Source organism: Carcharhinus amblyrhynchos, chromosome 7 (genome assembly GCF_965287045.1).
Source record: "Carcharhinus amblyrhynchos chromosome 7, sCarAmb.v2.hapA, whole genome shotgun sequence".
Classification (NCBI taxonomy): Eukaryota; Metazoa; Chordata; class Chondrichthyes; order Carcharhiniformes; family Carcharhinidae; genus Carcharhinus; species Carcharhinus amblyrhynchos.
The window spans coordinates 81,271,153-81,297,228 of NC_137330.1; the positions used below are offsets into that span (position 1 = coordinate 81,271,153).

Genomic DNA, 26,076 nt, shown 5'->3' on the forward strand with positions numbered 1-26,076 from the left:
TACTGAATATTTTTATTGTATCAAATTCCACATTTTGTGAATTGCATTGCAATGTCAATTTTCAGATGAAAAATGCAAACTAATAACTTAGCATATACACAAATATTACACGCAAAGTAAATGTTTATTCAGGACTCGAGTCTAATGTTATTCATAATTCAAATGTACAAATTAAATTCAGGGCATTGCTCAGTATACTTGTACCCCAGATTTTAATTGAGTATCAGGCTAGATGTACTCAAATCCTATTTGGCCTTTTCTACTTTATAATATTAAAAATTTGTCTGTTGACTCACCATGAGAATGCCACAGGAGTTCTGTCTTCTTTACAGTGGAGCATACTATTATTTTGTTAGGCATTTTGAAGTTATGAATGTAACTGAAGCTTACAATTTCACAGGTGGCAGATACTACCCCTTTCAGAATAATTTGGATGTTATCCCATCAAATGTATGATTTTTTTTTCAAAAGCATAAATTTAAGCACCTACCCGCAATGTACTAAGCAAGCAGGATAGACAACTCAAAGGATTTATATTTTTAAATGATTTTCAATTTGTATATTTGAAATGTTTCAATGGAAAAGGTCTGTCTTTGTGTGATGTGAAGTGCCTACATCTAAAGGACCAATAACTTTTCATTACTGTATCAGGTGAATAATTAGATTTATATTTTGTATGTTGTAACATGTGCTGTGTTTCAAATGTTCTGATGTATGGTCCAACTGGAAACATTTAGCTATGTTTCACGTCCAAATATTGACCAAGCCAAAATTCCTAAATTTTGTGTTCCCTTAAGGACAAACATTGTCAAATGACAATTACAGCAGTCAATGGCCCTCAAAGATATGGAGATGGGTATTGTAGCCAGTCTCAACGGGAGATTTGGTGATGAGAATATTGGAAACAGATGGAAGCTGTTCAAGAGGACATTGCGATGTTGGCTGGAGTGCCAAAGGGAAAGCTGGTGTTGGGAAGATGGAGTTGGAGAAGGAAGAAAAGAAGAGATCAGGGTTTTAAAAAAAAAAAATTCCTTCTCCCAAGGGCAAGAGGAAGAGGGCAGTATTTTGTTGTGGGGTGGGGAGGAGCATATGATGGAGACGGTTTCTGTCATGCAGGGAGGTATCGATATTAAGAGTAAGTGATGGGAAATTTGAGAGTGGAAGAGTAGCCATGAGTTAAATTTTAGAGAAATAAATAGGTGAAGTTTCAGAAGTGTAGTTTTTTTTAAATGGTAAAACAGTTAAGTGAAGATAATTATCTTTCTCCCTTCTGAATTTGTAATTATTTCAATGAGTAAATCCCAGAAATGTAAGTCTAAAGATGTGCAGGTTAGGTGGATTGGACCTGCTAAATCGCCCCTTAGCATCCAAAGATGTGTAAGTTAGGTGGTACAGTAAGAAGTCTCACAACACCAGGTTAAAGTCCAACATGTTTATTTGGTAGCACGAGCTTTCAGAACGCTGCTCCTTCATCAACGCTGATGAAGGAGCAGCAGCCCAAAATAACCTGTTGGACATTAACCTGGTGTCATGAGACATCTTACTATGCCCATGCCAGTTCAACGCTGGCATCTCCACATCTAGGTTACACGGACTAGCATTAGTAAATATGTGGGGTTAAGAGGATAGGGGCTGAGTAAGATGGTGTGTCTGAAAATTGGTGCAGACTTGATAGGCTGAATGGCATCCTTCTGCACTGTAAGGGTTTTATGTATAATTTTTCTTTCATATGTATCACTTATACATTAAACTAAACCACAATAATATTATAATCAACATATACAACATCTTCCATTAGTAGTTTTATCCTGCAGCTACCAATTTTGATCAGTCTACACCTTGTTGATTTTGCTCGACTCTGCCAGATGTTCCCCTGCGTGCATGTTTAAAACTTAAATGATAACTTGGGCACAGCCTGTGTGCCGCAAACATTTAAATCATGTATAGGTAGCTAAGTGCCGAGGAAGCCTAAAGGAGTCTCTTTTTTTGAATAAAATTTGACACTATACTGAAATCGTTCGCCGTACACAAGCCCCGGGGCAAGACTTTGTCTTCCAGCAGGTTTCACACGGTCTTTTTGTGAATTGTAAAAAACTTCAATTTTAATGCTAAGTGAAAATTGTTTGAAGTAAGGCTAAACTTAAAGTGTTCTTGATTCACTGCTTTTCAGGTGTTGATCCTTTCTACTGTTGTACCGACAGATTATACATGAAGGCCATGCCTCCTCAACCTTGCCCCTCGCCAGAAGTGTGATGATCCTCAAGTTAAAATGCCAATAGCCAGCTCTGCCCCTCCAAGGTGAGAGCAGCCAATGGTCACCTGGGACTATGATGTCTTTAACTTTTACTGTTCATACCCATACCTTTTTTGCTCAAATATCAGCAGTAAACAATGGGAAATGTTTAACAAAACCAATTTGAAAAGTTTATTGACAGCAAACTACAGTTAGTGTAAGTTTTATGTTAAAATGTTACAACTGAAAGCAAACTGTTTTTACAGTGTGAATAGTCTTAGAAGAATGCAATACAAATAAAACCTTTAAGTACTGAACTATAGACAGCACTTAGAAAAAATTTACACCTATATACATATAAACACCTACACAGTTGTCACGTATGTCTCTATAATGAGACAAGCCTCCAAAACTCATGGAATTTCTGATCTGGCAAGGGTGCCACATATTTTTCCCCCTTAATGCTTACGATTATTGGGCGTCCTCGACCTATAGAAGAAAGGAGAAAAAAAAGGAAATTAATAACATACAAGATTGCACTCTAATCACTAGCTAAATTAATTGAAAATATAGTATTTCAATTTAAGAGATTAATCGTATAAATAAAATAGAACACTGAACAGACCAATATGTTGGTACCATTTTAACATTACTGGCCTTATAACTTTACAAAAAATAAAGAGAAATTGTATAAAATGTGTACTACCTTGATCGTGACTTAGACTTGTGTTTGCGGCTTGCCTTCTTACCAGACCTTTGAGATTTTTCCACTGATCTTGAGCGACTGCGTTTCGATTTCTTTGCTTTCTTCTCTCTGTTGCTATCTGGAGAATGAGAGCTGCTTCTTGCACTAGATTCTGTGTCTGAACGCTTTTTACCATCTTTTGTAGATCCTTTCTTGCTGGACTTGCTATCCTGCCTGGAATACTGCTGTGGCAGTTTACTGGAGCTACTGCGTGAGTAAGTCCGCTCTGATTCCCTTTTTCGCTTCAGCTTACTCTCATCCTGACTGCTGGACTTATTGCTGTCTTTATCCTCCTTTTGCTTATCCTTTCTCTGTTTGTCTTTCTTTTTGTCCTGATCCTTCTCTTTGTCCCTTTTCTTTTCCTCTCTCTTTTTAACCCGCTCTACACTTCCACTCCTAAGTTTTTTCCTTTCCCTGTCTTTACTATTTCCCCTTTGTCTGATTCTACCTCTGCTATGGCTCCTACGCCTTTCAGGACTTCTACGTCTTTCCTTGCTCCTACTGCGACTGACATGCTTGACATCACTCTTGCTTCTACTTCTTTGCCTATCTCCACTTCTTCTGTTTCGGGATCCACTGCGATGTCTCCGCCTCTCCCTTTCCCAACTTTCATTTCTGCTGTTTCTTCTAAGTCTATCACGGCTTCTACTCCTCTCCCTTCGATGCCTACGAGAGTAACTCTGGCTTCTGCTACTACGTCTGGTTTTACGGGAAGGGGACCTGCTACGGCTCCATTTTTTCTTTCTCTTGGGAGAAAAGGAATAGGAAGAGCTACTACTGCTTTCTGTGCTGCTGCTGGAAGTTGAGCTCCTGGATCTACTACTGCTGCTAGTGGTGCCACTGGTGCTGCTACTCCCACTACTACTGCTGGAGGAACTTCTGTTTCTTGAAGCTTTCTCCTTTGAGTTTTTCTCACTGAAGCTTTTACTCATTTCTGAGTTGGGTTCAGTTTCACTCTGAGTTCTTTTCTTTTCAATAACAGTTTCACACTCTTTTTCTTTCCCTTCCTGTTTTACTGCACTGCCACCATGTTCTTTAATCTGTTCCTTAATATCCACCTCCCTGAAAAACTTGCCCTCTTGATGTTTTACATCTGGAAAACAAAAATAAAAATGAACTGAAAATGATCTGGAGAAGTTATGAGTTTCAATGAGCCTTATGTATTAGTTATGTAAAAATGCAATGAAGAATTAACATGGAAAACCAAATCTTGAAACAAATCTTGACTGCGTGTTTAGGATTTATCCAATGAGGCAGCCATGCAAAAAAGTCATTTTCAAGCTTTCAGCCCACAAAATTCAATCAGAACAAAGCAGCAAATTGTGCAATAAGAGCAATTGAGATAAAGTTGCTTGGCCAGTTTGGGCATCCTGGTGTTAAAAGGAAAATTATAGGGATTTTAAATAAATTAAAACAAAAAAAAATGCATTTACAAAACTAAAAATACAAACTATGAGCAGATTTTGAATGTCAAATAGTACAGCCTTCTCAAAATGTTCCACTGCTATTTCCCATAAAGACCATTTGTATGGTAAGATGCATCATTCCATTGGCTCAATTTAATGTTTTTAGGTAATGAAATTTAAATCAGTATTCTACCTGCAGCTACACAGGCTACTAGTCGACATTTCTGACTTAACTATAAAACATCTATTAAAATAAACACAATCTTGGAATCATACCATCTCACGTTTTTCTTTAAAAACATATTGTAGTTGGATGGGTTGGCAGGGACTTAAAAAATCTCTAATGTTCAAAGGGTAACTGCACCTTCAACGAGGATAGTAATGCAATGGAAAATACTTGACTTGAATCAACACTTGGCATGAGACATGGTGGGAAAAAGTCAAAATTCTTGTTTCTATTTGCTACACCATTCTTACTTTAAATATGTATCTAGTTGAAAGATAGCATTCAGCACTCAATTTTTAGACTCACTTATGAAATATGGTCACTTAAATGCATTAAATAAAACTACAGTATGATACAACATAGGATGACAATAATCCATAATGCCTATATGAGCCGTTTGAAAGAGCTATCTAATTAGCCTCACTCCCCTGCAAACTTTTACCTTTCAAACACCCAATTCCCTATTGAAAGTTATTGTGGAATCTGCTTTCACCATCCTTTCATTGACAAAAAATACTTTTTCCTCATGTAGTCTTTATTTCTTTTGTCATTACCTTAAATTGATGTCCTTTGGTTACTGGCCCCTCTGATACTGAAAACAACCTTATTTACTCTATAAAAACTTTTAAGGATTTTGAATGCCTCTGTCAAATCTCCTCTTAACCATCTCTACTCAAAAAGATAACCTCTGTTTTTCCAGTCACCCCCATAAAGTCTTTCATCCCTGGAGGGAGATTGTAGACACTCAAAGCTTAGCCCAAGATCACACACTCAGGAGATGATGAGGGGCATTAACTAAAAGGACCTAAATTAACCTAAATTCTGGATCATCAAGGAAAAACAATTTATTAGCATTATCTCCCCCACTGAGTTCTTAAGTCAGGCAATAAATGCAGGAGCATTGTGCAATGCAGAACGTATGCTCTCAACAAAGACTCTAGTAGACAAGGAGTATAACATTATAAAAGGCAGCCCTATTGCTTCTTTGCAGATTGGCATGCAGCTACACATCCTCCCCAAGGTTAAATAATTAGCTTACTTTGCCCACCCAGAACCCTACTCACTGTAGTTCTGTGTCTCACTTGCATACACTCAGTGAAGTTACATATTGACAATGGTCCATCAACATTTTTGCTCCTATTGTATGTATTTAATGTACCACGTATTGTCATGACCATTATCTCCACAGTGGTGAGCACTGCTGCCTCACAGCGCCAGGGACCTGGTTCCATTCCCAGCTTGGATCACTGTCTGTGCAGAGTCTTAACTTTCTCTCCACGCCTGCATGGGTTTGCTCTGTGTGCCCCAGTTTCCTCCCACAGTCTGACAGACGTGGTTAGATGCATAGATCATGCTAAATTCTCCCTCAGTGTACCCCAGCAGGTGCCAGAGTGTGGTGACGAGGGGATTTTCACAGTAGCTTCATTTCAGTGTTAATGGAAGCCTACTTGTGACACTAATAAATAAACTTTAGACTTTAAAATGTTTTATTACATTCCAGCTGATCACATTAGGTATGCTCGAGGATTTGATGTTTTGTAAGGATGGGAAAATAATGAAATATATCTTAAATGCTGATAAGTTTTGACTATTAAGTTAAAATATTGAATGAGATTTTAATTTGTACAAGAAGAGTAAACTTTTGTCAGTATGTCCGAGAAATACAATAACTTTTAATTGATATTAGAAACAGAAAGTAAAGCTGCATAAAAAAGATATTTGCATTATTGTGAAGTGACTAGAGCTAGACTGCATCACTAAAGTTTCAAATGCTTATTACTTGTGAAAGCTAGTTTGAGAGATGTATTTATTTGTAGAAATAACACAAAAAGCAGTCTGCAGGCAGGTAGTGTTTGTGATGAATTGAAAAAAGGTTAGGTTACTATCTTAGAATAGTTGTAATTGGATCTGAAATGTTGATCTAACCCAATTTGCTTTTTGGTTAACAGATTTGTCTGGTTACCCCTTCATGGACAGGTGCAATTGCCAGGATTGTGCTTGAACCTGTCAGGCAGTTACTCACTGTGACAGTTGTGAGGGCTGAAGTAACTCTTATCACTGGGCTAGAAGAGCCAATCCTTTGTATTTGCAGCGTAAACTATTTTTGTATTTATCAGCTCAATGCTGGAAATTCAGAAGGAAGCGTGAATGGGAGATTCAATAACCAAAGAGGGTTGAAAATTAAGTTGGTAATATAAAGTTGTTAGGTCTGATGGTGGAAGACTTGAGACACAATCAGTCCTAATTTGGGAGTAGTTCCAAAACATAAATGTGTTGGCCAAATCGACCCACAAGGGCCGGGGTAGATATAATAGTTCTGGCTTAAAAAATGAAAAACGAGTTGGACAGGACAAAAGGCTGTTTGGAAACTGGCTGTACAGTTTCAGCAACTGTGCCAGGTGCATTTGAACCAAATCAAAAATGAGAAAATAAAGCAAAATGGTGGGCAAACAGCATAAGGAGCTCAACAGAATCAGCTTGTTGTGGCCAATGGCTGCAAAGCTTTATAATACAGAAGTATGACAGAAGAGATATATACTGTGAAAAGCCTGGCTCTATAAGTAGTTCAGAGAAGTACACAGACCAGGTATGTACTGACTTCAATTCTTAAATTAGCTGGATCGCACTAAGTGAGCATCAGTGGTATTGCAACTGCCTTCATTATTCCAAAGTTCATGGGGTCGAGAAGTACATTGACAACAGTCAGGTACTGAATAATGCACCCACAGGCCAATGTTGGTTAAAAAAGTCCTCAGGAGGGGAAAAGGAAAAGCAAGGGAAAGATATAGGTAAATACTGGAGAATATCCCATTAACAAGTCTGAGTCAAATTCATAACCTCCCCTCAAACAGCAGTCATACCTTCTATTTGTTTCTCCTGCTGCTGTTGTAGTAGCTGTTGCAATTCCCTTTCCTTGCGTCTAAAGGCATCTTGTTTTTGTCTGATTCTGCGGTGTAGTTCTTCATCATCAGTGTCAGAGGACTCAGAGGCTCTCTCACTTCTCTCATCTTCACTGTCAGAGCCATACCCGCCCAGTCCACCTGCACATAAAAACCCCAGTTTCTTTCACAGTGGAAAGAACATCCTTTATAGCAGATTTTTAATTTAGTTCATTATGCATGCTTGCTTTCATCCGTCCAAGTTCTTTGCTGAATTATTGAAACTATTTACATATTTGAATATCAAATATTTAAACACCAATTTTAAAATACTTTCCGCAGTATTATTCAGATAAGATTCAACATAAGCTTTCAGTACTAAGCTATTAACCGCAATTTGAATCTGTGCTTTCAAAACTTAAATTGAAGACAATTTCACACAAAATTTCTTAAAATCAACCCAATATGACTTGGAGGGCAAGCTAAAGTAGTGATATATCTATGAGCACAAGTTCTGAATTGAGAAACTTCTGTATTTTTATTGATAACATTTAAAATATGCTAATATGGGACACTACTAATAGTGTGATTCACCAACAGCTGGTTCTGAGCCTTGCAGATCAGGAAGGTGACAGTCTCAATCCTTGACCTATATATACTTTGCTGACCTAAGCTGTAGCAGTGGAGCCTGGCAAATATTTTGTGGAAGTAGGAAGGGAAAAAAAAGCTTTGATTTTTGTTCTTCATCATGAGTCCTAATTCCTCTGAAAAAAATACATGAGTCCAAGGTCAGTCTTATGGATTCATTTTATATTGCTGAAAAGAGACATTGTGCCAATCCTTTTTATCTTGGATTCATCAGAACAAATGCAAAATGCCAAATTTCAAATGATCACAACAATTTATATTACAGGCAAAAAGAGTGCTGACTGGTTGGCAAGTTGACTCTGGTTGGCTGTGACGCTGCCATGAAGGAAGGACAGGAGAACCATGGGCACCCAAACAATTCAAAAAAGGCACAAGGCATGAACATATTCCTCTCATTTGCAGAGAAAAGATCCCTGCTTATGAATGTATGTCACTTGTAGCGAGCATAAATAGACCAGATAATTAGCTTGACTGTTTATGTTAAATTGGTTATTAGTGCAGCTATTAGCATATTCGGAATTATCATCAAGTGAATCAACCAGCTTTCAAAATCCAAAATAAAATTTGTTAGATTTGATTCCACGATTGGACACTTGCTGAACAGCCCCGAATGTGTTAGTAGCTATAGAAACAACCAATTTTTAATCTGTCAAGCTCATAACGTGGCTCATTCACAAACAGGAACCTGTTCTTACAAACAAAAAGGAAAATGTTCAAGCCTTGCACTCTTTTGAATTACCTGGTAGCTTGAAGAGCCTATAATTTCCTGCTGCTTTCTCCATGGCCATGTCTTGGCCAGAGTCAATTTGCCAGCCAAACAGCCCCCATTTCTCCTATAGCATCAGCGATTGTGATTGCTTAAAATTTGGCATTCTTGCATTTGTCTTGATGTGTGCAAGATGAAAAATTGAGCAGCATGCCTCGCTTTTCAGGAATATTCAAGTTCCATACTATCGAGTGATTGTTTGGATCCATTTTAATACTAATGTGGGTAACATACAATAGGGGTTACCAGTCCCTGTGGAATTGCATCCAGGCACTAATCACTGGTCTACAGGTAGACAACTGAAAAAGTAAACCATCAGCAGCTACCACAAAGCAATATTTTAAAATAAAATCATGTTCTACTTCAATTACCCATTTCAAATTTTAACTATTTTTCTTTGTAGTTTGGATAATCATTTGTGAAGTTGAGGATTCTTTTAAGTTTATCATATGTGGTGGTTTTTTTGGAGCAAAAGAATTTTGGTAGGAAAGAAAATGAGTGTTAAGTAAATTACAGAACCATAGAACATTACAGCATAGAAACAAACTTTTTGACCCTTCATGGCTGTGCCGAACCATTTTTCTGCCTATCCCACTGACCTGCACCTACAGAACATTATCTTGGGCATTTAAGACGGTGTACTCAAACACAGATGAATGGATTCGAATACAATCGTTATTGTGGTATTTATTAATTCTCTCATTTGAAGTCCAGCCTGTGTTTTATTGATGTAAGTAATTACTTTAACTTGAGGTGAGCAATAGCTGCTGATCATGGAGGGGGAAAGAAATACAAACAATCATGTAGTAAAACTTGGAACCTCACACTTTGCAATGTTGCAAAGTTATTGCACCGGAATCTGTCTTGCCAACACTCTTAGTATTTGCTAAGAAATTGCAGACAAGAATCACTAAAATACAGTATAAATTTAAAAAATAAATTGATAAAAAGTGACAAGTTGTTTACAGGCATGAAGAATCATTATAAAAATAATTAACAAAGCAGACAGTGCATAGTGGCCATTCTGGCTATGACGTACATGAGGTTTATTGCAGGAACAAATTCTAAATTCATTTTTGGGACTTAAAATGCCTTGGTTCTTTAGTAAAGGTTTTGCAGTTTTAACATGTACTTAAAACTATAATCACAAAAGAGAAACTGAATAGTTTCAATAATTTTACTCCATGAAAGCAAGTGTAGGCATGCTACTACGACCACTGCATTTATGAAAAAAGTGCCATTGCTACTTTATGTAAGAACAAATGTACCAATCTAAGGAAAGATAACTCCAATAGCTTTATTTGCTTGAATCTGATTTAGTGACAATAAGTTTCCAATTATTGGGCTCCCACTGATGTTATTTCCTTTCACCAGTTTCCAGTGGGAAACAGAAAATTGCCTAGAACTTAAAATAGGCATTATGTCACTATAACAAATATTTTTGAGAACTGACATTGCCCTGTTGCACTGTGCAGAGAGGTAAAAGTTCTGGCTAGGAAAGGATGAAGCTCTGCAATGTCAGCAAGACAGCTTGGCACTAGTACTATACAAGCAACGTTCCATAAGTTTATGTAGTAATCTATAACTGGATGGAAAAAACAAAATGTGAGCTAGAAATGCATAATTATCACCTTGAAAAGTACACGTTGATTGTTAAAAAGTACATGGTGACAAATAGAAAGTACATAGGTACAGCACACGTACAAGCTTAAATTTTGAACAAATCCCCTTTCTCCCATTACCCGTTTTTCTTAAAGGATGCTACTTACCAAGTCCAGTTAGAGAAGCCAGTGCACTGGACTGTGCCAGCTGCTTTGCAGGAGCTTTGTATCACATCAACAACAGGAACAACATGTTAACACTTTTTCAAAGTCATGAGTTGCTATGGCATTGCAAAACTGTACTACTACAGCTGCTTTGCAAGGGAGAGAAGAAACATTATAAACAAAAAGATCCATTCAAGAGCACAGTGCTTCATATAACAGGCATATTCTGTTTACAATTTTATATCACCTAAAGCAAAATCAGTTTGTATCTTTTCTTGTAATACAATATCAATGAAGAAGGAACAAAAGATTTGGGTTTCACATATTTTTATCAAGGAAGGAGATGCAGTCAGCTTTTAAAAAATAAATCTGGAAAACTTTCCTACATTTCTAAAAACAAAACCTGAAAATATTGAAATGCTGATATATTAAAAAAGGTGATACAGCTCAGTATGCATTCAACAGGTAATATTGATACTGGCTTGGCAGCAAATGAAAAATCTGAAAAGGTGGGCAGATATCATTGATTTTAGAATTCATGTTAATCCAAAAATGATCCCAATTTTTGATTTGTAATTTCAGGTATTACTATACATAGCCAAATTAAGCATACTGCATTTATAATCCAAGGAACACACAGAGGTCAGAGTCTGCTGTAGATATGAGGCTACAAATTGAATTGCTGCTCTCGAGACAGATCACAATAAATGCATACACTATTGCAGACACTGCTATAAGTTGTAATGGCTGAAACCAAACAATTATTGATGGATAATAAAAAGCTGCACTCCTACATCTGTTATATTCACAAGTATAGGAAAATATCCAACGCTCATTTCCTTATTGCAGCTATGAAAAAATGGTATAATAAAAAGAAATTGCATTAATTCCTGAGCTACCTGTATAGTTACCTGGATTAGTACTACATACAAGAATAAAACTCTTGAATAGTCATTTACTGAAGAACTTTGTAACACACCCATGCTCATTTTTGCAATGGCTACCCAATAACTGTCGTGTCAAAGTTCCCATATCTTCTTTCGGTGGATATAATTTCTAGAATGCAATTTTATTCTGAAATCCTGTCGAAGGCAATTTCCATTTTGGACAAAAAGTGTCAATGTTTTGAAAAGCTATGGAATTTTTGGATTTCATTTTAGTAATTTGAAATACTGTGGGGGAACATAAAAAAACTTCTTTAACTGAAAAAATTAATTGTGGTTTTGTGCATACAGTAAAATCCCATTCAACCAAATCCCTCTCAAAACTCTCAATTAATCAAATTATCCCAGAACAGGTCATCATCAAATCCTGTTTGATTAACACAGGCTTGAAAGTTGGATTACCATTTACATCAACTGAAGAGAAGATCACTGGCCAATCACAAATAACTAAGCTGATTTTTTAATAAAGTTACAGCACACTGAGATCATGTAAATTCAAACCTCACGTTTTCTGGTCAATAAAGCACTTTCAATTTAAGGTAACACGGCTCAAGTACATCTAGCTGCGCTGTACCAGTCCCTGAATATTTTCAGGAGCAAACTTTGCTAAATATCTAGGGATTGGTACAGCACAACTAGTTGTACAACAAAGTTTGCTCTGTATCTTGTCCTAATGTCAGAACACAAAAACTACAGTTTTACAGTTCTCAAAGCAACCATCTTCAGGGGGCTTCTGAGATAATTTACCAATTAGTGCTAAATTATAAACAATTGTGTTACAGCTCCATATGCACTAGGAACTGGAATGAGACTGCCAAACATTTCATACAAGACTCAGTCAACAGACTGCAGAGATTTCACCCCATCAGTCTAAGCTTTATTTGAATCCACTGTCAATCATTCCTCAACTGAAGCTCTTTCAACATGGAGACCAATGACAGGGCAAACATTTATCAGCCATGTAGATCATCTTCAAAAGATAACTGAAGAGCTACAACTTAAAACATTACACAAGTACCATCCCACCACCCCCAATGAATTAGCCTCATCATTTCAGACATAAGCTCCTTTTTTCAGCTATATTTTGAATTGAATACCTTTGTTAAATTCTTTTCGCCAACTATTTAAGAATTAATCATTAATCTAGAACAGATAAGTACATGAGGGAGAAAGGAATACAAAGGTATAAGGTGAGAGGAGGCTCATGTGAATCACAAGCACTGGCTTTGTACTGTTGGGATAAGTGACCCATTTGTCTGGCCTTTCTTTGCCGTAAACACTACATTAGGACATCTGAGCAAAATAAACAGCTGTGCAGCTGGCAGCAAACTTCCTCTGCAGTTTGTCAGCAAGATTAAGCTGATTCATCAACTGGTCTGTAGGCTCACTTGTCCTCATTTTACTGAATATCCCGCCCAATACATTATGCAAGTTTCTTAATTACAACCACTACCCAGATGAAAATAAGTTTTGTGTCTTTGATAGTTTGTCATAGCCACCGCATAGCAACTCCAACCTCTTGGTTTATTTACTTCTATATTCCACAAATGTTTGATTTAATGAGGTTTTACTGTACTACCTACTCAAATTTTTTTTTTCTCAAGGGATGTAAAACCTTTTCTGTGGCGTACGCAATGAGGGAAATATAAAATTCAAGAGTAGCTTACTTATCCATTTCTCCTTAGGAATAAATGCAATTTTCTTTATGAATGTACAGACATTTTAAATTTACTGTCAAGCATTTTAATATATCAGAAAGATCAAAATGTGTGGAGTCTGAAGAAATTAAAAACTTAGGCCATTTTTATGCTGTATCCATTGTAGTTATTTTCTACTAATTATTTATTGAAGAAACATTTTTGTACCTTTAGTGGCTTTACGGTGAACTTCTCTGGCAACATAATAGATCTCTTCATTTGTTACTTCTAAAAGGACTTCTGTAAGCAGCATCTTCATCATTATCATCTGTGATCAACAATAGATCAAACATTTTAATATTAGCTTCACTGATTACCACGCGGAAAGGGAGACTGTAATGGAATTTGCCTACATAAAGTCAACATCCACCTTAATAGTTTTGTCAGTCACTTGAATAGATTATTTCTTTTTACGAGTCATTTTTACAAATGCACCTGGAATCTATTTCTACTTTAATTATTAATTTTGCTCAGTGATTGACAAGTCATCTGTTCTTTAGGCCATACAGAAGGTCAGAATAGCCATACAAATGTTGCTTATTTTGATTTAATGAAAACTTTTTTTTTTGCTTTGCCTTGGTAAACAGTTTAATGAACAAAAAAAATCTATACCACAAACTCCTTCAAGCTAATACATTATGCCAGCTATTTATTTAGATTTACATTGGGCCACAATTTCCACATGACTCAAAGTCATGGCCCAGTAAAAATACGAGGGGCAGCAAGCGCTCTGAAAGCTAGTGGCTTTTGCAAATAAATAAACCTGTTAGACTTTAACCTGATGTTGTGAGACTTCTTACTCCAATAAGAATACAATAGTTTAAAAAGCACACTGACTTGCTCAATTTGCATTCAAACCTCAGTTGGCTGGAGCTGCTTGGTCCCTGCAGTGAAACAAGCACCAGTGTGGTGCAATTCCAGCAAGTGCAGGAAGACCACTGCACACTGGCTACCAGAAAACAGGTTGGTGTAAAGGGCCAAGTGGTACTGGCAAGCCAGGAAGAAGATAAATGCACAAAAATTGGGGAGGTAGATCTGCCTCCGTTCCATTACACCACTGGTGTAAAATCAGAATTGACAGAACCACCGAAGGTTTGCCACTCAAAAATCACTTTATCGCTTGGGTTCCCAGTGCAGCACAATTGTTCAGAAAAAGTTAGCACTTCTGGACAATTGTCACACAAAGCCTTACCTGGGAAGTTCTGAGAGTCCCCAGAGCATCTTTGGGCTACCAGCCAAATCCAATGCTGGGAAGCCAGGACGTTACAGGCCGTTATTTTAATTAACTGTTGCAGTGCAGAGAAATGAAACATTCTGGGGCCTCCCCTTTCAACATCAGACAATCCCATTCCAAATATGGGAATAGGATGTCCTCTAATCTGCCCAAAAATTTTGGTTGACTCCAACAGATATTATCACCAAATTACTATTTATATTATCATCCTTAGAAAGGAAGGGTGATTTTATTCAAGTCAAAAAGGGTGCCTTAAAAATTATAATTGAAGTTTTAATTATGCAAGACAATTAATTTTGGAGAAAATGATTGTGCCAATGATTGGAAGATTTGTACAATATAGTCAGAAATTCCTCAGTCAATATGCTGTTAATCAAATAAGAACAGATGCATTATTTGACTTGGTTATAGATAATGAAGTACAGCAATCACGTGACATAAAAAAAGGAAACATGAACAGGCAGTGACCAAAACACAAAATAATTTTTAAAAGTTATAAAAATCAGGATACTTGACTAAGAAACAAAGCATATTTGAGAGAGGAAGGAAAAACTATGATACGCTGAGAATAGCAGATATTTTAACAGGAGATTGCAAGTGTACAAATCGAGTATGTTTAAGGACATGGTTGGAGTTGAAGTGGCAGAACGCTAGTTCAGCCAATTAAGATTTAAGTGGATAGCTTTGGGTATTCCATTCAAGAAACACCCCTAAAGGTCAGATTATATACGATGAGGATTCACAAGTGTTGCCAAGAATGCAAAACTACTGAGAATGCTGTACAGGAACAGAGAGGGTGAAGAGATTTAACAAGTTTTGAAGGCTGAAAACACCTACAGGTGAATCGGGAACTAACAAAAACATTTTGTCTCGATATTGGAAACAATAAAAATGAAATCTATGATCAATATAAATACAGGAAAGTGACAAAAAGAGCTTGGAAATGCACAACTGGATGCACAAAACATTCAAAGCGCAGCACAAGTTGACAAAGCCATGAGAAGTGAATTCATATCAAGCGATGGAAAAACAAGAAGGTAACGTTAATCTTGGATAAGACCACAGAAAGGCAACAACTGGAGTACCATGGACAGCTTCTGGGCATCCCATTTACAGAAAGGATATAAAAAGAACATAAAAGGTGCAGCATAACTCCACTAGTATGCTACCAGGGATGAGAAATAAGTTAAGAGATTTGGGACATCAAGGTGGCTGTTCACACTGGACATCAAAAGCTAAATAGGCAACAGCGTCACCTACTTTGAGGACTTGATCAGGGCTATGTAAAATCAAAAGAAATGCAATGGCAGTGGCAAAAAAACGCACAAGCTATGTTGCACAAAGTCCAACAGTTACAATCAAGGCACACATTTGCATAAAATATCAGCAGCATTTGAAACATTTACCACCTATAACTTAAAAGCTATTGCATGGTAATGCATCAATTCCTTAACTGTAGAAATTATTTTGTTACAAGGAAAGATGAAATTTAAAACTACATTTGCATAAATCTCAAATTCAAACTCTAGTTAACATTTCTTAGTACTTGAAATGTTCCTTAATATTTGCCAAAATTTTGTAAATACATAATTATATATTCCCAATTAATGGTTTCCTAATTGTGAGCTTAAATTTCAAACTCAAAGTGTAATAAGATCAACAGATTGACATGCCATCTGAAATTCTTTTTCTTCTTCAGTCATTTCTGGTTCGCTCTGTTCTTCCTGCGCAACTGGCGAGGGACTTCTGCTTGGTTTGTCACTAATTTTTGTTTCAGTGGTTTCATACTCTTCATCTTCTTCATCACTGTCCTAAAACACCACAGACCAGAATATCAATTGCCAAATTTCAAAACGAAGCTTAAGAAAAATTCAAATAACTACTTTGTTCAATTTCTTTTAATTCACAATTCTTTTCAAAGGTATACTGTGTAAATACGTACTCACTAAACCAGGCAGCCGAACATGAAAACCAAAAGGTTCAAAACAAGCATGTACTTCGCGTTTAGTGTATACATTATTATCTGATTAAACACAAGTACACACATCTCAATTTCCCTAAATGTAACAACCAAGTAACATAAACAGCTGAATATTCAAAAAATGTATCAGAATGTTCTACGAACAACAGTATCTGGCTTAATTTCTTTTTCTGGTAAGGATTAAAAATGACAAGCTGAAAAAAAGCACATTGGCCACCTACCATCATCCCTTTTGGTCATCAGATTTTACACACAGCAACTGTAATTCACTAACAGACTTGTTTGTAGTAGTTAATATTAGATAGATTTTCCTGAAAACCTGTTAGCATTCTCAAATGAAGAATATGGCTAAAAGCACATCAGTTATTGCGCCTTGAGATATGCCATTATACAAGCACTTACAAATTTGCTTTTGTGAGGCAATCGTGGTCCATCAGTTTCTTCAGGAACCTCTACTGGATCTTTTTTGTTTTTTGATGATTGAGCTCGCTCTTTTTCTAACCTTTCTTTCTCAAGTTTTTTCTGCTTTTCCCGCTCCATCTTCTCCAGTCCCTCACGAATCCAGGCTGGCAACGTTCTGCGCTTCACAGCGTCTGCAACATTAGATATTGTATGTATGAGAGGAATATTTAACAGCTGATACAATCCTGATCCAAAGCTTAACAGTCAAATTCAGGTACTCATAATAACTTTCATGATAAAAATGAAAAAATTAATTATTATACTCATTTTCAATAGCTTTTAAAAATACTTTCCAACTTACAAACTTATAAAAATTACCATGAAATTTGAAATTGCAATCTTAATGGTTTTAATAACCTTTAAAGGTTAACACCTTTACTAAAATAGCAAACAGAATACAACAGGATGCAGATTCAGCAACAGCACTGAAAAGTCAATCATATTAAGCTAATTTTACTCACAATAGCATTAACAGTAATTTCATGACCATTGACATTGCTGTATGGGAAGAAGCATAATGTGTAACTTAGTTATTTCCCCACAGTAAGTGAGGGCAGCTGAATGAATAATATGGCAATAAACACGATTTTGTTTTGTAGTTACAAAATAAGAACCAAAATGGCTAAAATCTGGGAATTGGATTACTAATTTCCATCATGGGTTGTAATAAGCTATTTGTGAATGAAATAACATAATTGTTACATTTAAGGGTATTAGTTTAAGATATTCTCAGTTCAGTTTAATATGGATGCAAATTCTAGGCACAAAGCTCCATAAAAGCAACACAAATGCTAGTCTCACTCAGTGAAGTCAGAAGTATAGCTGGTTTACAATGTGTAAATGCCACAGATTAAATAGTCAATGCTCTTATGAGATTGTGTTTGCTTAGGGAAGGTGGAAGACAATGAAATAATGTCACTGATCATTATTTTTGACATGGGCAATATCTTGTACTATATAGTTGCTTGGTAGAACAGAACTTGAGTATTATTGAAAAAAGAGGCATGCTATCAAAGCTCTTTATCTCTCTTGCTGTGTAGGTTAGCCCAATCAGCAAACACTGCAGCTGAAAAGAGAATTGGGAAGCTTCTCCGCTGAATTACAGAACGCGAATCGCAAGACCAACGATTTGCCTAAATGCAAGTCTATTGGAACCCTCAAAACTGGCTATTCACCGACTGAAGTCTACTCCACTGGAATCTCAAATTGCAATGGCCACAATATGTTTGTTCTGCTACTCCTCACTTTGAACTCAATTCTCCCTTCTAAACTGTATGAATGTATACGCATGTGTATATTTTCTTGCCTTTAGTAATTAATAAACTCACTATCTTTAACTCAAGAAAGTCTGGTTACATTGGCTCCTCTTAAAACATAACAATTAGGTCTGGGGTAAAAAGTGATCCTTTTTTAAATTAAAACTTATTGCAACCAGCAACAGGGTTGAATAAAGACAGGGAGCCAGTTCATCCCCCCTCAACCAGGTTTGTAACAATTTAGAGAATGCCAGCGGAACAGTGACAAACTGAGGGGTCTCACCTGGATCAACTTCATCTTGGGTATACTGTAACATGTATACAATCAGCCAGTCGTTGGGATGTATAGTCTACATACTTGGCATTGAAATTCACACACATTACTCATCTGAAATACTTTTTTGACATGACACTATCCTCCTGTTAGTAGAAAACACCAATTGTATTGCCACTTTCAGACCTGAAAAGTGTCCAATCTATCCCAAATTACCGTGTTTCATGCTGCTATAATGCTGGGCATAGAACAACATTCAGAACAATACCCAATGTTAGATTTAATTCCACAATTAGGCACCCTTTGGTAAACATTTCCAAGTGTCAAGAATTACACTAATAACCGATTTAAGGTTATCAGTCCGACTGGCAATGCAACCAACTCTTGCAACAAGCTACATATATTCATACGTAGACAATATGTTCAGAATTGCACGATGGGCAATAACACCGATTCATTTGCCATGACGACGTCTCTACCCATCAGAGACGAAATGCCAACAAACCCTCATATCTTTCTCATGCAGTATAAATTGTTGTTCCCTTTGAAATTTGGCATTTTTGCCCAATGAGTGCAAGGTAAAAAGCTTTGACATCATAATTCTTTCAGTAATATTTAATACATAATACATATAAACAATTTTAAGAGAGCTATTAGATGGAGATTATATAGGTAGATCACAAGTGAGAGGGTTTACTCGGGTATGAGGCAAGTTGGGGCTTTTCTCTGAGAAAGAACAAAAACGGGAGTAGGTTTGATCAATGCCTTTAAAGTAAGAAAGGGGTTTAAAAGGGTTAATGTGAACAAACAATTTCTACTTGTGAGCGAGTCCAGAGAGATGGGTATTGAAACGCATAATGCACCAAGAGTCAAATAAATGAAATTAGGAGAAATTCTTTATATTGAGAATATTCTTTACACAAGAATATGGAATGCCGTGTGACATTAACTAGTTCAAGCATACTAACATGAGTAGGAAATAGAAATATGTGGGACTAGCAAGAAGCAGTTAGCGAAGAAAAGGCCGGTGCAGTGCACAAACACAGATGAAGACCGGTTTGATCGGTTTGCTTCTGTGCTATAGGTTTTACATAAAACAGGTTGGACATATTCTTGGATATTTTTAATCACAAGACCTCCAACTTCCAATCCTGACTTGATAGACCAATAACTTGAATATTTTTATAATTAACAAAAACGTTTAAATAAAATGATTCATAATTCTTAAAGTTTTGATCATTTATGAGGCAAATAAAAGTGCTAGACTACAATCCCCCAGAATCCATCAATAATCATATTGCAAAGAGAGACCAAGAAGCAGACAGCACTTGTATCCCATGATCCTGATTCTTTTTTGTAGACAGTTTCCTTCAATCATGTATAAATAAGAATCTGCAACAAAATTAAAATATTGCCGAAGGAAGTTTTTTTGGAAACTGGATATATAGTTCAACAGTAACAGGAATTAATTGCTCTATTATTCCTACTTAAAAAGATAAATGCTTCACACAATGGTTCAAACTGGCAGAAAATACAACTCACCGAGTGCAGGAGGCTCTTGTTTTACTGATATGGGTGAGCGTGGACGATCCCTATAAGAGGGTCTGTCTCTACGATTAGGCGGTGGCCCAGGTTGCCAATAAGGTGGATGAAATCCTCCAGGAGGGCCAAAAGCTGCTCCATGCTGTAAGTGTAAAATATTACATACTTATCTCATGAACTGATTCATATACCTTATTGCTTGAATATACCAACTTTCTTACACAGCTACCTCAACTCAAGTGTGCTGGACTGAGAAAGTCTCTGTATATTAAAAAAAAGTCTTTGATCCAAACCTCAATCCCAGCCTGAATACCCAGATGGGTCCCACCACCACCAATGTTTCAGCAGTACATCTGTCTTAACATTGGGAAAGGCTCGGACATTGGAATTCTGATTCACTGTTCAAATATTGCCTTTGAAAAAGGCTATTTAGAAAGTTGGCTGCAAGGCTGTGACCTAACATACTTGCTGCTGGACTAAGGTTGGTAGACACCTGTTAAAGTTATGGCAGGTATTCACGGGAACACCTGTGGAACTTGAGGCCATTAAAGTTAAAAAATAACAAAATCACCTAATGATTAAACTGTGCTTTTATAGATGTATGTTAAGACTGTGGATTAAACAGACTTTTGCAGAATTTCGACATAAAACTGCACATGGATGATTTCTAAGTTGACCCACGAAAGCCAATATGAATTCTAGAAACAACATAAAGCGAAAAATAAGTCTCCAGTATATATGATGGATGAAAGAGCCTCAGAATAGAGTTTCCGATCAGTAACGATCAATGACAAGATGCTAAACAAAGTGAGGCTCCTCATGTGCTGTACACTAATGACACTCAGTTCTACCTCACCACCACCTCTCTCAATCTTTCAAGCATCTCTTGTCACACCACTTGTCTGATAACCATTGCTAGATAAACAAAGATTCGTTCAAATATAGGGAAGACTGAAACCATTGCCCTGGTTCCCTACTACAAATTTTGTTCTCTAACTACCGACTCCATTCTTTGGCCTGAGGAAAAACGAGACTAACAATAACTTGGTGGTGTGTTCGACCCTGAAGTGAGCTTCTGACCATACATTATCTTTTACCAAGACTGCCTACTTCCACCTCCCCCTCCCTGCCTCTCTCTCCTCCTTTAAGGCATGCTTGAAAACCTAGCCATGCGGCCATGCTTTGGTTCATCAGTCCTAATAGCTCCTTATGTCGCTCAGTTTTGTTTAATAATGTCATTGTGAAGCACCTTGAGGGGTGGGGGGTGGATTGGGTCAACAATCTTAAAAGTGTTAAGCAACCAATTTTTGCCATATGTAGAATCACACAGCAAAGACCATTCAGCCGACTGTGTCGGCTCTTTGAGGAATTGTTGGATTTGTTCCTTTCTCTCTTCCCCCAAGCACCTCCACCCCACCCCCCCGCGACATGTTTACTTCTCCTTTGCAACCACAGATCCAATTCTCCTCTGACATCAGTATTATGTGTTTACACCATCCTTTCCGACAGTGCATTCAGAAAATATTTTTAAAAAATCATGTTATTTTCCCTCTGACTTTATCAATTATCTTAAATCTGCGCCCTCTGGTTCTAGGTAGAGGTTTGCATTCCTTTCCAGGAGCAAATCATCTGTTTCTCAGGACTTGACGCTTCACATGGATGTTTCAAACTCCTCCTGAGCAAAAATCTCTGCACGCTTTGACGATTTACCATATAATTAATTTTACATGTGCAGATATTTACCAGAACTAAAATCATCCAAACTGATTTCCATCTGATTGGTTTGGTTTGCAATCTACAAATAGAGTATTTATCGCTCTTTAAAATACCAATGAAATTAGCACATAGAGCCAAGTTTCTATACTCTGATTAATATTCAGATCAAAGAACTCAACTTAAGCTGGCAGACACCTAAGTTCCCATGTTAATTCATACTCGAGATACATTTATCTTTAATAATTAATATTTGCATAACATACTACCCAGTCACCTTCTAATTTTGCCAAAAAATGGAAAGAACAACCCCAAAGTGTATGGTGAGATGGAAATGAAATAAACTATGTAGTGGATGAGACTTTTTTCTGGAACAAGGGCCTAACTCTGAAGCTAATTATACCCATTAAAAAATAAACTTCCTGTGATTTTAATGTCCCCTCCAATACAATGCAGCGTTATGGCAGCTGCAAAGTAAGTGCTTATAAAATAGACACCAAAAATGAAACTACATTAAACAAATTTACCTGATAATCAAACTGGCTGACCGGCACTGATCCCATTCCAAAGTTTTCTGGTGCTCCTCCAAAATTGTTGTTATTGACTTGATTGAACATACGTCTAGAGTCTGGTGCAAACTCACCACTGTCCTGGCTATTGTCCTCTGACGGAGGGACTATGTCCATGGGGGCTGGGGTTGGTATCCACTGCTGCTGGTCTGGTGGTGGGGGAGGTGGTCTATGGTGTTGCATTCCCCAATCTGTCAAGTATAGAAATTGAAATTCAGCACAATTTTCAAAATCTTCACAACATGGACTTAAAAAAATTTGACCAACTGTGGCTATGATTTGCAGGTATTAATATTTACTGCTCCCTTTGTATCAAGCACTTTCTAGATTTAGCTCTAACCTTAATTTCAGAATTGAAAACTGAATTGTGTTTAGAAACTTTTTAAAGGTGGGATTTATTATACATTTTCTTCTCTACTGCATATTTTTACCAACCACAGAATGCTGAACTTATAACTGGAAAAATGTACTTCTCTTTGGGTTTCTGGCCATGACCTGGGAACAATATAGCTTTTAAACATTTGCCTTGGGGAATACAAAGAGAGGTTCTTTGATTGTCAAAGATAAAAACAGGAGGGTTTTTGTTGGCCTTGGTTCATGGCTGGAAACCTGGAGGCAGGCACTGACAGATGATAATATTTCATACCTAAAACTTCTCACAGCTGGGAACAGCAGAGTGGCTGGGCATGGTCTGAAGGTGGCTTTTTAAAAATTTTAACTCAACTACTGAGGTCAAAATTTACAGCAATTAAGAACACAGTAGGACTAAACACTACTTACTAAGAATGGGCCAAAAGTAAATATAAGACAATTTAGGATGACAAGTAATCATGGTGAAATAATGTGACAAGAGGAAATTATTGTAATCCTGGAAGCATAGGAAGTGAGTGCTAGCAGATCTTTTACGTTATCTGTCAGCAAGCAGGAAGACTAGTTGTGAATTGGGGTGATGAGGGGAACGCCCCAGCAGCTTGACGGATGGCAGAGGAAAAGGAGTCTTCAAGTAAATTGGGAAAGGAGAAGGATAAAGGAAAGAATATCAGCTGCAGTGCTACCACTAATGCTTTAAGGTAGCGGGAGAAAATATTAATCTGATGGGGTGGGGGTGGTTAAACTTAAACTTCATATTTAATTAAACTTCAAAAGATATTTAATTTACAAAAAACAATACAACTTTGCTAAAAGAAAACGTATGTATTACCCACAACAGCTTGCCCATTTCTCTGCAAGGGGAAATACCTAAATTGTTTTGCTACAATTTTCCTATAGCCCTTGGATATGGCCACAATGCTTTTCATAGACATTCTGGATCTTGAATCCACCTTTTTAAAAAACTCTGAATGAACATCTGTCTAGGAACGGATTTGAAATTTCTAAGTTCACATGAGGAATACCACACAACACATCAAGTTTCTAACCTGCTGAGGTTCGAGTATCATACCACAGATGGCAGATATTCAGATAAGTAATGGAAAAGGTGGGTTAGATGCATTTTGGAGTTTCTCACAATCTATCTCTGGGATGAAAAAAAGAAACATCTGCAGAATCTTCCAACGATAATAGATAAGTTAAAACCATGAAAGGGTAAACAGTGAATGATCTGTGAAAAGAAATGGCTTAAGCACAACATGCTTCTAATCCCAATGTTTTATCTTTAGGGGCAGAATCCAACTTGATGCACTGGCAAAAGCCCATGAAATTTCTTATCGGTGGTACATTACATCCAAGCTAATCATCTGACAACATCGGAATATATCATTATCTACATAAAAAGGAAGCTCTTCAATTGCTCCTATTTGCAATTAAATATTCGATCATCGCTAAGTAAATATTGTATGGAAAGTGAGAAATACAAACCCGGTTCCCATATTCTGTTGAAATTAGGATCTCCTGGAAAATTTCCATGATTGTCTTGATTATTTTCAATGTTATGCACTGCCTGTCCATTGGGTATTATGACTGGCTGTTGTGCCGTTACAGATTCCTCGGAGGCTTCTCTTTGTGCAATCCATGCCTGTGCCAATGCTGCCCAGTCAATTTGACCTGAAAAGAGTTTTCAATCCAAATACAATTCAATGCATCTGTCACAGCTGTAATTCTAGAATGGTATGCAGAACTCATTGCCATTTTTCATTTTCATATGTTACTTCAGAATTCAAGGTTACACTAATATAGCGGTTAAGGTATTGGACGAAAAACTCAGATGTCTAGACTAAATAATTCAGATATACCAGTTCAGACCTACAATGCAGCTGGGAAAAAAGTCCTGGAACTCCCTTCCTAACAGCATTGCGGCTGTACCTATATCACATGGACTTCAGTGGTTCAAGGAAGTCACGCAACAGCCCTCTTCTCAAGGGCAATGACAGTGGCACGACAGCACAATGGTTAGCACTGCAGCCTCACAGCGCCAGGGACCCGGGTTCAATTCCTGGCTTGGGTCATTGTTTGTGCAGAGTTGCATATTGTCCCTGTACTGTGTGGGTTTCCTCCAGGTGCTCCGGTTTCCTCCCACAGTCCAGAAGATGCGCTGGTTATGCACATTGGCAAAACTAAATTCTCCTTCAGTGCACCCAATTAGGTGTCAGTGTGGTAACTAGGGGATTTTCACAGTATCTTCATTGCAGTGTTGTCAGCCTACTGGTGACACTCAAATAAACTTTAGGGATGGGCAATAAATGTTGCCCTAGCCAGCAATGCTCACATCCCGTAAATGTATTTAAAAAATGGTCACTGGCCACATAACTAGCTGATCGTCATAAAAACCAACCTGATTCGCTAATGTCCTTTAGGAAGGAGATCTGCTGTCCTTACCTTAATTGGCCTCCATGAGACTCCCGATCCATAGCAATACAGACGATTGACTCGTAACAGCCATCTGAAACAGCCTAGTACACTGCTCTTAAACGTTTTCATTTGTGGACCACTTAGACAGGGAAATAGACCCCATGAACCACCCTATCATCTTACCCCATCTGCTTTTGTCTGCCATTGCAAAATAAATGGGAACTCATGAAAACATTTCTTTGCATTTTCACTACCACATATAATAATTTTGTACATTTTTATTAGATATAAATTAGTTCACACCAGAGACAAAAATATAGACATGCTCATATTATAAACATTAATGCTACAAGGGAACATGTTTGAAAGTGTTATAAAATCACAAACTTCTTTCATGAAATTAGCTTACAGCTGCAATAATCAAGCAAAATCAGCAGTTACATAAATCTTGCTGATAAAAATACATTGCTCTTGCTTGAGTTTATGCTGCACATGTGGGAGTCTGTCTGATGTACGAGTGGTGGAGATGAAATTTCTAGCCTGTTCTCTTAGATGGCCTTAGTTGTGGCACTGGGTGTCAGTGACTCGCATTCTCAACCAGCCTGCAGATCGCCAATAGCCCACAACCATATCATCCTGGTAAGCCACTCACTCAGCAGTATTCAGGGTGGCGGTTCAACACTACTTTCTCAAGGTCTGTTAGGGGTAGGAACTAAGTGCTAGTCTTGCCAAAGGTGCTCACAAACAATGATTTTTTAAAAAGTTTAAATCAGTACTTATCACATTTGCTGAACACATATTTCAAATTCAGAAGGAACGGTTGGGGTTGAGATTTTTCTAAGTGTTGTCACTAGAATTTCAATAAAGTATCCTAGAGTACTGCGTAGTAACAAATTATTATATTGGCAGAACTTCGAGATATACTTACTTGGAATTTATTTGTTCTTG

The 26,076-nt window shown here is 37.2% G+C and overlaps 1 protein-coding gene across 3 annotated transcripts in view; it reads right to left on the reverse strand.

Moving 5' to 3' along the window:
* Positions 1-2,397: 2,397 nt before the first annotated feature.
* Positions 2,398-26,076, reverse strand: part of pnisr (PNN-interacting serine/arginine-rich protein) — a 35,443-nt gene continuing 11,764 nt past the window's right edge. The window contains exons 3-12 of one of the 3 annotated variants that reach the window (XM_080192654.1): positions 24,199-24,384; positions 22,300-22,532; positions 20,060-20,201; positions 16,928-17,118; positions 16,218-16,355; positions 13,479-13,578; positions 10,673-10,726; positions 7,472-7,651; positions 2,940-4,071; positions 2,398-2,722 (exon numbers count right to left, since the gene is read on the reverse strand). In XM_080192654.1, coding sequence (XP_080048780.1) covers positions 2,692-2,722; positions 2,940-4,071; positions 7,472-7,651; positions 10,673-10,726; positions 13,479-13,578; positions 16,218-16,355; positions 16,928-17,118; positions 20,060-20,201; positions 22,300-22,532; positions 24,199-24,384 — 2,387 coding nt within the window. In that variant the 3' untranslated portion in view covers positions 2,398-2,691. Of the gene's footprint in view, positions 2,723-2,939; positions 4,072-7,471; positions 7,652-10,672; positions 10,816-13,478; positions 13,579-16,217; positions 16,356-16,927; positions 17,119-20,059; positions 20,202-22,299; positions 22,533-24,198; positions 24,385-26,076 lie in introns of those variants that run through there. The other 2 variants (XR_013887029.1, XR_013887030.1) reach the window with 2 other exon arrangements.